The 15,089-nt window shown below is 60.9% G+C and overlaps 1 protein-coding gene across 1 annotated transcript in view; it reads right to left on the bottom strand.

The window, feature by feature from the left end:
- LOC140458580 (uncharacterized) overlaps positions 1-15,089 on the bottom strand; it is a 107,055-nt gene that overhangs the window by 28,280 nt on the left and 63,686 nt on the right. The window contains exon 7 of the mRNA XM_072553341.1: positions 14,280-14,414. Coding sequence (XP_072409442.1) covers positions 14,280-14,414 — 135 coding nt within the window. The remainder of the gene's footprint in view (positions 1-14,279; positions 14,415-15,089) is intronic.

Here is a 15,089-nt window from a genome sequence, read left to right as displayed (position 1 = left end):
TGGAGAGAGGGGGATGGCAAGAGAGAGATAAAGGAAGGTCGAGAGAGAGGGGGGCAAGAGACAGCGAGAGAGAGAGAGACGGATGCGAGAGAGAGAGAAGGGATGAGAGATAGAGGGGAAGAGAGAGAAAGGCCAAGAGAGAGAGGGCGAGAGAGAGAAACGCAACGAGAGCATGAGAGGGAGAGAGGGAGCGAGTGAGGGAGGGAGGAGAAAGAGAGGGACAAAAAGAGAAAGAGAGAGGGTGACAGACCGAGAGGGGCGGGGTGGTGGGAGGCGAGAGGGAATGCGCGTGCGAGAGAGAGAGAGAGAGAGAGAGAGAGAGAGAGAGAGAGAGAGAGAGGGAGAGAGAGAGATAGATAGAGAGATGGGACGATGGAGAGTGCGAGGGCGAGAGAAAGATGAGGGCGAGAGAGAGATAGTGAGACAGAGGACGGGCAAGGAATAAAGGGGTGTGTGAGAGGGGTGTCGGGGGCCGGAGAGAGGGAGAGGTTGAGAGTGAGAGCGAGCGCGAGGCAACAAAAGAGGGCGAAGCAGTGATAGAGAGAGTGGGAGAGAGACAGAGTGAGGGGGAGTGAGGGAGAAAAGGGGCAAGAGAGAGAGAGAGAGATGGTGAGAGAGGAGAGACAGAGGAAGGGCGAAAAGGAGAGACGAAACGCGTTAGAGTAGGCGAGAGAGAGGGAAGGCTGAGAGAGAGATGGGGAGAGAGAGAGGGGGTGCGAGATGGGGAGGGCGAGAGAGAGAGATGGGGAGAGAAAGAGGGGGTGCGAGATGGGGAGGGCGAGAGAGAGAGATGGGGAGAGAAAGAGGGGGTGCGAGATGGGGAGGGCGAGAGAGAGAGATGGGGAGAGAAAGAGGGGGTGCGAGATGGGGAGGGCGAGAGAGAGAGATGGGGAGAGGAAAGAGGGGGTGCGAGATGGGGAGGGCGAGAGAGAGAGATGGGGACAGAGAGGGAGGGTGCGAGATGGGAGGGCGAGAGAGAGGGAAGGCTGAGAGCGAGAGAGGGGAGGCGAGTGAGGGGAGGGCGAGTGAGGGGAGAGGGCGAGTGAGGGGAGAGGGCGAGTGAGGGAGAGGGCGAGTGAGGGGAGGGCGAGTGACGGGAGAGGGCGAGTGACGGGAGAGGGCGAGTGAGGGGAGAGGGCGAGTGAGGGGAGAGGGCGAGTGAGGGGAGAGGGCGAGTGAGGGGAGAGGGCGAGTGAGGGGAGAGGGGCGAGTGACGGGAGAGGGCGAGTGAGGGGAGAGGGTGAGTGAGGGGAGAGGGCGAGTGAGGGGAGAGGGCGAGTGAGGGGGAGGGCGAGTGAGGGGAGAGGGCGAGTGAGGGGAGAGGGCGAGTGAGGGAGGGGCGAGTGACGGGAGAGGGCGAGTGACGGGAGAGGGCGAGTGAGGGAGAGGGCGAGTGAGGGGAGAGGGCGAGTGAGGGGGAGGGCGAGTGAGGGGAGAGGGCGAGTGAGGGGAGAGGGCGAGTGAGGGGAGGGCGAGTGACGGGAGAGGGCGAGTGAGGGGAGAGGGCGAGTGAGGGGAGAGGGCGAGTGAGGGGAGAGGGCGAGTGAGGGGAGGGTGAGTGAGGGGTAGGGAGAGTGAGGGGAGGGCGAGAGAGAGGGGAGGGCGAGAGAGAGGGGAGGGCGAGAGAGACGGGAGGGCGAGAGAGAGGGGGAGGGCGAGAGAGAGGGGAGGGCGAGTGAGGGGGGAGGGCGAGTGAGGGTAGGGTGAGTGAGGGGGGGGCGAGTGAGGGGAGGGCGAGAGAGAGGGGAGGGCGAGAGAGGGGGGAGGGCGAGAGAGAGGGGAGGGCAAGAGAGAGGGGGGAGGGCGAGACAGAGGGGGGAGGGCGAGAGAGAGGGAGGGCGAGAGAGAGGGGAGGGCGAGAGAGAGGGGAGGGCGAGAGAGAGGGGAGGGCGAGAGAGAGGGGGAGGGCGAGAGAGAGGGGAGGGCGAGAGAGAGGGGAGGGCGCGAGAGGGGTGGGCGCGAGAGGGGTGGGCGCGAGAGGGGTGGGCGCGAGAGGGGTGGGCGCGAGAGGGGTGGGCGCGAGAGGGGTGGGCGCGAGAGGGGTGGGCGCGAGAGGGGTGGGCGCGAGAGGGGTGGGCGCGAGAGGGGAGGGCGCGAGAGGGGAGGGCGCGAGAGGGGAGGGCGCGAGAGGGGAGGGCGCGAGAGGGGAGGGCGCTAGAGGGGAGGGCGCGAGAGGGGAGGGCGCGAGAGGGGAGGGCGCGAGAGGGGAGGGCGCGAGAGGGGAGGGCGCGAGAGGGGATGGCGCGAGAGGGGAGGGCGCGAGAGGGGAGGGTGCGAGAGGGGAGGGCAATGGGGATGGGTGAGAGAGGGGAGGGTGAGAGAGGGGATGGCGAGAGAAAAGGGAGAGCAAGAGAGGGTGACTAGGGTCGGGAGACGTTGAGAGAGTTGACAGCGAGAGAGGGGGAGAGCGAGAGATGGGAGGGTGAGAGAGTGGAGGAAAGAGAGACGGGAGGTCGAGAGATGGAGGGCGAGAGAGGGGAGGGCGACTGAGAGAGGAGGGCAAGCAGAGGAGGGAGGAAGGAGAGGGGAACGCGTGAGGGGGGAGGGCGAGAGTGAGGGGAGGGTGAGTGAGGGGATGGAGAGAGTGGGGAGGGAGAGAACGGTAGGGTCGAGAGACAGAGGGCGAGAGAGAAGGGAGGGCTAGAACGGTGGGGGCGGGAGTATGGAGGGCAAGATAGTGGAGGGCGAGAGAGTGCGAGAGAGTGGAGAGCAAGAGACGGTAGTGCACGATAGGGGAGGGTCCGAGAGGGGTCAGCGAGTGAGGCGGAGAGCGAGAAAGGGCGGAGAGAGCAGGGTGAGAGAGTGGGGGGGGGGTGAGAGAGTGGGGGGGGGCGAGAGAGTGGGGGGGGCGAGAGAGTGGGGGGGGGCGAGAGAGTGGGGGGGGGCGAGAGAGTGGGGGGGCGAGAGAGTGGGGGGGTGAGAGAGTGGGGGGGGTGAGAGAGTGGGGGGGTGAGAGAGTGGGGGGGGCGAGAGAGTGGGGGGGGCGAGAGAGTGGGGGGGGCGAGAGAGTGGGGGGGGCGAGAGAGTGGGGGGGGGCGAGAGAGTGGGGGGGCGAGAGAGTGGGGGGGGCGAGAGTGGGGGGGGCGAGAGAGTGGGGGGGTGTGAGAGAGTGGGGGGGCGAGAGAGTGGGGGGGGCGAGAGAGTGGGGGGGCAAGAGAGTGGGGGGGCGAGTGAGGGGGAGGGCGAGTGAGGGGGGAGGGCGAGTGAGGGGGGAGGGCGAGTGAGGGGGGAGGGCGAGTGAGGGGGGAGGGCAAGTGAGGGGGGAGGGCGAGTGAGGGGGGAGGGCGAGTAAGGGGAGGCGAGTGAGGGGGAGGGCGAGTGAGGGGGGAGGGCGAGTGAGGGGGGAGGGCGAGTGAGGGGGGAGGGCGAGTGAGGGGGGAGGGCGAGTAAGGGGAGGGCGAGTGAGGGGGAGGGCGAGTAAGGGGAGGGCGAGTGTGGGGGGAGGGCGAATGAGAGGGGAGGGGCGAGTGAGGGGAGGGAGAGAGAAGGTGGAGGGAGAGAGAAGGTGGAGGGAGAGAGAAGGTGGAGGGAGAGAGAAGGTGGAGGGAGAGAGAGGGTGGAGGGAGAGAGGGGTGCAAATGGCGAGAGAGAGAGAGAGGGATAGGTGAGAGAGGGGAGGTCGAGAGAGCAGAGTGCCAGAGTGAGGAGAGAGAGAGGGGAGGCGAGAGAGAGGGGAGGGCGAGAGAGAGGGGAGGGGCGAGAGAGAGCGGAGGGCGAGAGAGAGGGGAGGGCGAGTGAGAGGGGAGGGCGAGTGAGGGGGGAGGGCGAGAGAGAGGGGAGGGCGAGAGAGAGGGGAGGGCGAGAGAGAGGGGAGGGCGTGAGAGAGGGGAGGGCGAGAGAGAGGGGAGGGCGAGAGAGGGGGAGGGCGAGAGAGAGGGGAGGGCGAGAGAGAGGGGAGGGCGTGAGAGAGGGGAGGGCGAGAGAGGGGGGAGGCGAGAGAGGGGGAGGGCGAGAGAGGGGGGAGGGTGAGAGAGGGGGGAGGGCGAGAGAGAGGGGAGGGCGAGAGAGAGGGAGGGCGAGAGAGGGGGGTGTGTGAGAGAGGGGGGTGTGTGAGAGAGGGGTGGGCGCGGGAGGTGAGGGCGAGAGATGGGAGGGCGACAGAGAGGAGGACAAGCAAGAGGAGGGAGGAAGGAGAGGGGAACGCGTGAGGGGAGGGCGAGAGTGAGGGGAGGGCGAGAGTGGGGAGGGTGAGAATGGTAGGGTCGAGAGACAGAGGGCGAGAGAGAGGGGAGGGCGAGAACGGTGGGGGCGGGAGTATGGAGGGCAAGATAGTGGAGGGCGAGAGAGTGCGAGAGAGTGGAGGGCAGGAGACGGTAGTGCACGATAGGGGAGGGTCCGAGAGGGGATGGCGAGTGAGGCGAGAGCAAGAGAGGGGAGGGCGGAGAGGGGGAGGAAGAGAGGGGTAGGCGAGAGATTGGAGGGAGAGAGAGAGAGGCCAGTGGGAGAGTGAGAGGTAGCGACAGTGGGGTGCGAGGGAGTGGGGTGCGAGGGAGTGGGGTGCGAGGGAGTGGGGTGCGAGGGAGTGGGGTGCGAGGGAGTGGGGTGCGGGCGAGAGAGAGGGGGGAGGGCGAGAGAGAGCGGGGAGGGCGAGAGAGAGCGGGGAGGGCGAGAGAGAGCGGGGAGGGCGAGAGAGAGCGGGGAGGGCGAGAGAGAGCGGGGAGGGCGAGAGAGAGCGGGGAGGGCGAGAGAGAGCGGGGAGGGCGAGAGAGAGCGGGGGGAAGGTGAGAGTGAGGGGAAGGTGAGAGTGAGGGGAAGGTGGGGGGGGAAGGTGAGAGAGTGGAGGACCAGAGAGGTGATGGGAAGGAAAAGGGAGTGCGAGGGAAGGCAGGTAGGCAGCGGAGGAGGGCGATAGAGTGGAGAGCGAGAGAGGGGGAGGGATAGAGAGGAGACTGCGAGAGAGGCCAGGGCGAGAGAGGGGAGGGCAAGAAGAGGGCAAAAGGTGGGGGCGATATAGCGGGGCTGAGAGAGAGGGGTGAGAGTGTAGAGGACGGGAGACAGTAGGCCAAGATTCAGGAGGGGGAGAGAGGATTAGGGAAGCATAGAGGAGGGGGAGAGAGAGGCGAGGGAGAGGTAGGGGAGGTCGTGGGAGGAAAGGGCGTGAGAGTAGGGTGCGAGAATGTGGGGACAAGAGAGTGGAGGGCGCGAGGGGGGAGGGCGCGAGGGGGGAGGGGGCGAGGGGGCGAGGGGGAGGGGGCGAGAGGGGAGGGGGCAAGAGGGGAGCATGAGACAGGGGTCGGCGAGAGAGTGCAAAGCGGGAGGGCGAGAGACGGGAGGGCGAGAGACTGGAGGGCGAGAGACCGGAGGGCGAGAGACGGGGTAGAGCAAGAGAGGGGCGAGCGCGCAAGAGCGGGAGGGCAAGAGCGGGAGGGCAAGAGCGGAGGGCAAGAGCGGAGGGCAAGAGAGGAGAGGGCGAGAGAGATGGGAGAACGAGAGAGAGGTGGGCGAAAGTGGGGAGGGTGAGTGAGGAGAGGCTGAGAGAGTTGGGGTCAAGAGAGTGGAGGGCAGGAGAGATGGGGCAAGCGAGTGGGGCACAAGAGAGGGGAGTGCGCGCGAGGGGACGGTGTGGAAGGGGCGCGGGAGGTGAGGGCGAGAGAGGGCGGGCGGGCGAGAGAGGGGGGGCGGGGCGAGAGAGGGGGGGCGGGCGAGAGAGGGGGGGCGGGCGAGAGAGGGGGCGGGCGAGAGAGGGGGGCGGGGCGAGAGAGGGGGGCGGGCGAGAGAGGGGGGCGGGGCGAGAGGGGGGGCGCGGGCGAGAGAGGGGGGCGGGCGAGAGAGGGGGCGCGGGTGAGAGAGGGGGGGCGGGTGAGAGAGGGGGGCGGGCGAGAGAGGTGACAGCGTAACTGGGGAATGGGAGATTGGGGAGTGGGAGAGAGGGGAGGGAGAGTGTGTGGAGGGAGGTAGAGGCGAGGGCGAGAGAGAGGGGAGGGAGAGAGAGAGGTAGAGAGGTGTGGGTGAGACAGGGGAGAGACAGGTGATATGAAGAGAGAGGGAAGGGAGAGGGGGGGAGGCAGAGAGAATGGCGGGCGAGAGAATGGTGGGCGAGAGAATGGCGGGCGAGAGGGGGGCGGGCGAGAGGGGGGCGGGCGAGAGGGGGGCGGGCGAGAGGGGGGCGGGCGAGAGGGGGGCGGGCGAGAGGGGGGCGGCGAGAGGGGGGCGGGCGAGAGGGGGGGGGCGAGAGGGGGGGCGGGTGAGGGGGGGGCGGGTGAGGGGGGCGGGCGAGTGGGGGGGCGGCGAGGGGGGGGCGGGCGAGAGGTGGGGGGACGGGTGAGGGGGGGGACGGGCGAGGGGGGGGACGGGCGAGGGGGGCGGGCGAGGGGGGGCGGGCGAGGGGGGGCGAGGGCGCAGGGGCGGCGGGGCGAGAGGGGGGGGCGAGGGGGGCGGGCGAGAGAGGGAGGCGGGCGAGAGGGGGCGGGCGAGAGGGGGGGCGGGCGAGGGGGGGGCGGGCGAGAGGGGGGGGCGGGGCGAGAGGGGGGCGGGCGAGAGGGGGCCGGGCGAGAGGGGGGCGGGCAAGCAAGAGGCGGTCAGAAGGATAGGGGAACGCAAGAGAGTGGGGTGGGAGAGAGTGAGGAGGGCGAGAGAGGGGTGGGTGAGAATGGTGGGAGCGAGAGTATGGAGTGTGAGAGAGGTAGGGGAGGGTGAGAGATGGGATTGAGAAAGCGGGAAGGGCAAGAGAGGGGAGGGCGAGAGAGAAGGGAGGGTGAGAGAGAAGGGAGGGCGAGAGAGAAGGGAGGCTGAGAGAGAAGGGAGGGCGAGAGAGAAGGGAGGGCGAGAGCGGGGTGGGCAAGAACGGTGGGAGCGAGAGTATGGAGGGTGAGAGAATGCGAGAGTGTTGAGGGCGCGAGAGGGGAGGGCACGAGAGGGTGGTGCGCGATAGGGGATGTGCGGGCGGGAGAGACGGGGCGAGCGAGTGGTGGGGTGACAGAGGGAAGTGCGCTCCATGAGAGGGCGTGAGAGCAGAGTGTGAGGGGGAGGGCGTGAGAGGGGAGGGCGAGTGAGGGGAGGGCGAGTGAGGGGAGGGCGAGTGAGGGGAGGGCGAGTGAGGGGAGGGCGAGAGAGGGGAGGGCGAGAGAGGGGAGGGCGAGAGAGGGGAGGGCGAGAGAGGGGAGGCGAGTGAGGGGAGGGCGAGTGAGGGGAGGGCGAGAGAGGGGAGGGCGAGAGCGGGGAGGGCGAGAGCGGGGAGGGCGAGAGAGGGGAGGGCGAGAGAGGGGAGGGCGAGAGAGGGGAGGGCGAGAGAGGGGAGGGCGAGAGAGGGGAGGGCGAGTGAGAGGGAGGGCGAGAGAGGGAGAGGGCGAGCAAGAGTAGGATGACGAGAGAGGCGGGCGAGAGAGGAGGCGGGAGAGAGGTAGGGGAGGGCGAGAGATGGGATTGAGAAAGTGGGAAGTGGAAGAGAGGGGAGGGCGAGTGAGGTGAGGGCGAGAGAGAAGGGAGGGTGAGAGAAAAGGGAGGGTGACAGCGGAGAGGGCAGGAGAGGGGATGGCGAGAGAGAAGAGAGAGTGACAGAGGGTAGGTAGGGTCTGGGAGGGCGAGAGAGTGGAGAGCGAGAGAGAGGGGAGGGTGATAGAGGGGAGTGTGAAAGAGGGAAGAGCGTGCGAGAGAGGTGACAGCGAAACTGGGGAATGGAGAGATTGGGGAGTGGGAGAGAGGGGAGGGAGAGTGTGTGGAGGGAGGTAGAGGCAGAGGGCGAGAGAGAGGGGAGGGAGAGAGAGAGGTAGAGAGGTGTGGGCGAGACAGGGGAGAGACAGGTGATATGAAGAGAGAGGGAAGGGAGAGGGGGGGAGGCAGAGAGAATGGCGGGCGAGAGAATGGCGGGCGAGAGGGGGGCGGGGCGAGAGGGGGGCGGGCGAGAGGGGGGCGGGCGAGAGGGGGGGCGGGCGAGGGGGGGGCGGGCGAGGGAGAGAGTGGAGGGCGAGGGAGAGAGTGGAGGGCGAGGGAGAGAGTGGAGGGCGAGGGAGAGAGTGGAGGGCGAGGGAGAGAGTGGAGGGAGAGAGAGAGAGAGTGGAGGGCGAGAGAGTGGAGGCCGATAGAGGTGTGGCCGAGAGAGGGGAGTGGATGGGAGGGGAGGGCGAGCGAGGGGGAGTGCGAGCGAGATGGGAGGGTGAGTGAGTGGGCACGAGAGAAAGAAGGGCGCGAGACGGGAGTGTGACAGACTGCAGCGTTAGAGACGGCAGTGTGTGAGTTGGTAGGGTGAGAGAGCGGTGGGCGAGAGAGAGGGGAGAGAGAGAGGGGAAGGAGAGAGGGGAAGGAGAGAGAGAGATGTGGGCGAGAATGTGGAGAGACAGGTGAGAGGGAGAGTGAGGGAAGGGAGAGAGGGGGATAGAGAGAGAGGGGAGTGTGCGATAGGGGAGGTAGAGAAATTGGTGGGCGAGAGTGGGGAGGTCGAGAGAGGGGAGGTCGAGAGAGGGGAGGTCGAGAGAGGGGAGGTCGAGAGAGGGGAGGTCGAGAGAGGGGAGGTCGAGAGACAGGAGTGAGAGAGGTGCAACGGCGATAGAGAGGGGAGGGAGAGAGGGGGGAGGGCAAGAGAGATATTGGTGAGAGAGGGGAGAGACAGGTGAGAGGAGAGAGAGGGAAGGGAGAGAGGGGGAGTGCGAGAGAGGAGAGTGTGAGAGACTGGAGGGCGAGGAAAGGGAGGGCGAGGAAAGGGAGGGCGAGGAAAGGGAGGGCGAGGAAAGGGAGGGCGAGGAAAGGGAGGGCGAGGGAAGGGAGGGCGAGGGAAGGGAGGGCGAGGGAAGGGAGGGCGAGGGAAGGGAGGGCGAGGGAAGGGAGGGCGAGGGAAGGGAAGGGCAAGAGAGGGGAGGGCGAGGGACGGGAGGGCGAGGGACGGGAGGGCGACAGAGAGGTGTACGATATACCGGTGGTGACAGAGTGGGGGGTGCGAGAGAGGGGATAGAGAGAGTGGGGAAGGGGAGAGAGGGGTGGGGGAGATAGGGAGAGAGGTGCGTGGGCAGGAGAGGCCATGGCGAGAGAGGGGAGGTCGCGAGAGGGGAGGTCGCGAGAGGGGAGGTCGCGAGAGGGGAGGTCACGAGAGTGGAGGTCGCGAGAGGGGAGGTCACGAGAGGGGAGGTCGCGAGAGTGCTGTGCGAGCGAGGGGAGGGCGAGAGAGTGAGTGTGGAGGGCCAGAGAGTGAGTGTGGAGGGCCAGAGAGTGGAGGGCGAGGGAGGGCGAGGGAGGGCGAGGGAGGGCGAGGGAGGGCGAGGGAGGGGCGAGGGAGGGCGAGGGAGGGCGAGGGAGGGCGAGGGCGGGGGAGGGAGGGCGGGGAGGGCGGGCGGGGGAGGGCGGGGGAGGGCGAGGGAGGGCGGGGGAGGGCGGGGGAGGGCGAGGGAGGGGCGGGGGAGGGCGAGGAGGGCGGGGGAGGGCGAGGGAGGGCGGGGGAGGGGGAGGGGAGGGAGGGGGAGGGAGGGGGAGGGAGAGGGAGGGAGGGGGAGGGAGAGGGAGGGGGAGGGAGGGGGAGGGAGAGAGAGGGGAGGCCGATGGAGGTGTGGCCGAGAGAGGGGAGTGGATAACAGGGGAGGGCGAGCGAGGGGAGTGCGAGCGAGATGTGAGGGTGAGAGAGTGGGTGCTAGAGAAGGAAGGGCTTGAGACGGGAGTGTGAGAGACTGCAGTGTTAGAGGAGGCAATGTTTGAGTTGGTAGGGCGAGAGAGGGTGGGCAAGAGAGAGGCGTGGGTGAGACAGGGGAGGGCGAGAGAGAGGTGTGGGCGAGAAAGTGGAGAGACAGGGGAGAGGGAGAGAGAGGGAAGGGAGAGAGGGGGAGTGCGAGAGGGGAGTGTGACAGAGTGGGGAGGGAGAGATAGAGGGGCAAGAGAGTTGAGGGCGAGAGAGGGAATGGCACGAGAGGGTATGGCCTGAGAGAGGCGAGTGCGAGAGAATGGTGGGCGAGAGTGGGGAGGTTGAGAATGAGGGGCGAGAGACAGGAGGGCGAGAGACGGGAGGGCGAGACGGGAGGGCGAGAGACGGGAGGGCGAGAGACGGGAGGGCGAGAGAGGGCAGGGCGAGAGACAGGAGGGCGAGAGAGGGCAGGGCGAGAGACAGGAGGGCGAGAGACGGGAGGGCGAGAGAGGGGAGGGCGAGAGACGGGAGGGCGAGAGAGGGGAGGGCGAGAGGGGGGAGGGCGAGAGGAGGGCAGGGCGAGAGACGGGAGGGCGAGAGACGGGAGGGCGAGAGACGGGAGGGCGAGAGACGGGAGGGCGAGAGACGGGAGGGGGAGAGAGGGCAGGGCGAGAGAGGGCAGGGCGAGAGAGGGCAGGGCGAGAGAGGCAGGGCGAGAGAGGGCAGGGCGAGAGGGGGAGGGCTCAAGAGATGGGAATGCTGGAGATTTTAAAATGCAGAAAAAAATAGACAAATCCCTGGGGCTAATCATGTATATCCGAGGACATTGGGGGAAACTCAGGAAGAAGTGCCCCTGAAAGAGGTATTCATATCAGTGACAGCCACGGGTGATGAGCTGGAAGCCTGCACATGTAGTGTCTCACAAACTTGACTCGGTTTGTTGAAGAGGTGACGAAGAAGATAGATAATGACAGACCAGGAGACTTTGTCGAAACTTGACCACAGCAAGACCTTGGAAAGGGTTTAGTGTGGAACACTGGTTAGTAAGGTTAGATCACATGGGGGCAGGGAGAGCTATCCAACTGGATACAAAATTGGCTTGACACTGGGAGACAGAGAGTAGTGGGAGAGGGTTGTTCTGCAGACTGGGGGCTATCACCAGCAGTGTGCTATAAGAAACAGTACTAGATCCACTGTTATGCATAATTTACAGAAATTATTTCTGTAAGAGCATAGGAGTCATTGTTAGTAAGTGTGTTGATAAAAGTCGGGATATAACACGGGTTATAGCAGGAAATACAGTTATCGAGGGGGATCTCGAACATTCCTTAGCCAGTGGGCTAAGGAATGAAAGATGGAGTTATATTCAGGTGATGGATTTTGGTAAAACAAACTAGGAAGGACAAACACAATTAATGGTCACGCCTGGGCAGTGTTGGCGAACAGAGAGAGAGACCAAGGAGTCCAATTACATTGATCCTTGGATGTGGCATCACACATGGGACAGGGTGGGGGAAAGGGCATTTGACAGACTTAGTCTCATGGGTCAGATCATTGACTACATGACTTGGGTACATCATGATACGGCTGTATAAAGCATTGCTGGCTCCCCAGCTGGAGTACTGCATAGAATTCCGATCATCCTGATTTAGGAAACATTTCCTGAAACTGCAAATGGAACAAAGATTGACAAAATGTTACTGATACTGGAGCGTTTGACAGAAACTGAGAGACTGGATAAGCTGGAAAGCAACATAGGGGGATGAGATAGATTTGGCATTTGAGGTTAAGGAGAATGCAAGGAAATTCTACAGCACCCACGTACAAAACAGCAACTAGAGAGACACTAGGGCCCTGCAAAGACCAGTAAGGCTATCCATGAGTGGAATCACCGAAGATGGGTGAGACTCTAAATGAACATTTTATGTCACAAATTACTGCGGACAAGTCAGTAACGAAAAAGTGATGGCTTGTAAACAATTCTCTTTCCAGAAGAGGTGGTGCTGGAGGTCTTCAAACATAGAGGTAGAGAAATCCCTAGGTCCTGAACAAGTGTAACCCAGAACATTGAGGCAAAGTAGTGGCAGGGACCCGAGCAGAAACTATTTGCATCATTGTCCTTCGATGATAGAAATCACAGGACGATGATTAAAACCACGAAGGATACAGGTAAGTTGATTAGCCAACGTCTTTACCCCAGGGCAGTGGAGTCCATAACTAGATCGAATTGAAGTGCAGAAGGAGGAGGTGTTAGCAATTCTGCAAAGTTTAAAAATAGATAAGTCCCCGAGGCCGAGTGAGATTTACCTCGGATTCTCTGGGAATCCAGGAAGGAGATTGCCAAGCCTTTGGCTTTGATCTTTATGTCGTCATTGTTTACAGGAATAGTGCCAGAAGGTTGGAGAAGAGCAAATGTTGTCCCTTTAGATTAGATTACTTACAGTGTGGAAACAGGCCCTTCGGCCCAACAAGTCCACACAGACCCTCTGATGAGCACCCAACCAGACCCATTCCCTTACATTTACCCCTTCACCTGGGCCAATTTACATGGCCAGTTCAGCTAACCTGCACATTTTGGACTGTGGGAGGAAACTGGAACACCCAGAGGAAACCCACACAGACACGGGGAGAATGTGCAAACTCCATACAGACAGTTGGCTGAGGCAGGAATTGAAGCCAGGTCTCTGGCGCTGTGAGGCAGCAGTGCTAACCACTGTGCCACCGTGCCACCCCAAGCAGGGGAGTGGAGACAATCCTGATAGTTATAGACCTGTGAGCCTTACTTTGATTCTGTGTAAAGTGTTGGAAAGGCTTGTAGGGGATAGGATTTATAATCATCTGGAGATAAGTAAGTTGATTAGGGATAGCCAAAGCCACCGATTGTGAGGGAGTCGTGCCCTCACAAACCTTATTGAGCTCTTTAAGAAGGTGAACAAAGAGATGGATGAGGGTACAGCAGTTGATATGGTGTATATGTTTTTCAGTAAGGCGTTTGTTACGGTTCCCTGTGGTAGGCCATTGCCAATAATACGGAGGCATGGGTTTGTGGGTGATTTAGCAATTTGGATCAGAAATTGGCTCACTGAAAGAAGGCAGAGGGTAGTGGTTGATGCGAAATATCGATCCTGGAGATCTGTTACTGGTGGGTACTGCCAGGATATGTTTTGGGTCCACTGTTGCTGTCAATTATATAAATGACCTGAATGAGGGCATTGAAGGATGGGTTAGTAAATTTGCAGAAGACACTAAGCTTCGTAAAGTTGTGGATAGTGACGAAGGATGTTGTAGGTTACAGAAGTTTGCAAGTGGAGTTGAATGTGGAAAGGTATGAGGCGATTCACTCTGGAGGGAGTAACAGGAACACAGGGTACTGGGAAAATGGTAAGATTCTTGGTAGTGCAGATGAACAGAGAGATCTCTATGTCCATGTACATAGATCCTTCAAAGTTGCCACCCAGGTTTATGGGTTTTTTTAAGAAGCCATTCAGTGTGTGAGCTTGTCTTGGTAGAGGGATTGAGTTTCAGAACCATTAGATCATGCTGCAGCTGTACAAAACTCTGGGTGTGGCCACATTTGTTCAGGAAGGATGTGTAAGCTTTGGAAAGGATTCAGAGGAGATTTACTAGGAAGTTACCTGGTATGGAGGGAAGGTCTTATGAGGAAAGGCTGAGGGACTTTAAGCTGTTTTTGTTCCAAAGAATGTGTTTGAGGTCAATTAATTGAGACAAATAAGATTATCAGCAGGTGAGATGGGTTGGATAGTGAGAGCCTTTTCTCTTGGATGGCGATGTCTAGCACGAGGGGAGATAGCTTTAAATTGAGGCAGATATTAATATTAATAAATAGATATGGGACAGATGCCAGAGGTAGGATCTTTACACAGAATAGTCGGGGCAAGGAATGCATTGCCTGCAACAGTGGTAGACTCGCCAACTTTAAGGGCATTTACACGGTCATTGGATAGTTGTATGGACACGAATTGGAATAGTGTTGGTTCGGTGGGCTCCAGATTGGATCCACAGTTTGACTCAAAATCGAGGGCCGAAGGGCCTGTATTGCACTGTCACGTTCTGTGTTCTAGTGGACAAAAATATGAGATGGGGGAGGAAGGACTTAAAAGCGAATTTAGGAGAAAATGTTCTACACAGAGGATGGTGCAGTTATGGAATGAGCTTCCAGGGGAAGTGGTAGAGAAAAGTACAATAACATGTGAAAGACATTTGGGCAGGTACATGGGGAGGAGAAGGTTTGAAGGGATCTGGGTCAAACACAGGGAAATGTGACTCGTTCATGGACTCTGCTCAGCAGGGACTAGTTGGATTGAAGGAACAGTTTCCGTGCTGCATGGCTCTGTCTCCAGTTATTGGAGGAGGAGACGACCGAGATAAGGCATGTTGTGGACACTAAAGCATTTTACAGCGATAGGGATGGTACTCTGGAATGCAGTACATTTCAAATATGTGGAGTGACTTTTGCGATAGAACAAGGTTACAGAGATAGGAACTGTTATAGGGGTTACAAGTTATTGAAGACACAGGTGCATAAGAAATGCCATAGATACACTGTTGCAGAGTAGTGAGTCTTACTACAACAAAACTTACAGTAGGAGTGGTGATTGAGCCTGGGGTGTGTGTGTGTACTGTGCTGCACCTCCAATACTGGATTGTGTCATGTCTTGTTAGCCGATGTTTGGAGCCCTCTCATTGCTTTCTGCTCTGTGCACTGTGGGTGTCTTACCTCACTGCAGGATTTATTGAAGGCTCCAGATCTCCCTTCCTTTTGTCTCTCTGGCTGACCAACCATCTTCAATGAGGTGCTGGACGAGACACCCAGCAGCTGGGAAGTTAATCGAGTCTGAACCTTTCTGAGTACCTACAGGAGACAGAGAACAAGATGGAATGGGAAATCAGACGGATACAGTGAGGATTGAAAATGGCACTGAGTACCACCACAGAAATCTGGAAAATCCCAGTCTCCATCCCTCGCCTGTGCTGCCTCGTCTCTGTGGAGTGGAGAATTCTGTTAGCTCAGGATCTGCTGTAGGTGCAATAGATAGAGAGAGAGAAAGAGAGAGCAAAAGTGAGAGCAAGACCGAGATACTAAGTGATATCAGCAGAGTGCTGGAAGATATCAGGATCACACAACTATGTTGGAAGAACAGGTTTTGCTTCATTATGCTGTGGTATAACGGGTCAGGAATGAGCAACCTGTGAGCAGGTGAAGTGATGGCCGAGTGGTTTTATTGCAAGAGCATATATCCCAAACCCTCAGCTAATGTTCAAGGAAGGCCAGTTGGAATCCCACCATCAAAAATGGTCAAATTTGAAATCAATAATTTTAAAATAGTAATTAACAATCCACAAATAAGTATGAACCCATTGCTGATGTACAAAAAACCCCAAACAGTTGTCCTTTCGAGAAGGACATTTGCCCATCCTGACGTGGTCTACACGACATCCCCACAGCAAAGTGTTTGCCTCTCAATTACCCTCTGAAATGGCCAAGCAAGTTACTCAGCTCAAGGGCAGCTAGGGCTGGGCAAGAAAG

This window comes from Chiloscyllium punctatum, chromosome 33 (genome assembly GCF_047496795.1).
Source record: "Chiloscyllium punctatum isolate Juve2018m chromosome 33, sChiPun1.3, whole genome shotgun sequence".
In the NCBI taxonomy this organism is placed as follows: domain Eukaryota; kingdom Metazoa; phylum Chordata; class Chondrichthyes; order Orectolobiformes; family Hemiscylliidae; genus Chiloscyllium; species Chiloscyllium punctatum.
The sequence above is the reverse complement of the archived record's forward strand: the minus strand, read 5'-3'. Positions and strand labels throughout refer to the sequence as shown.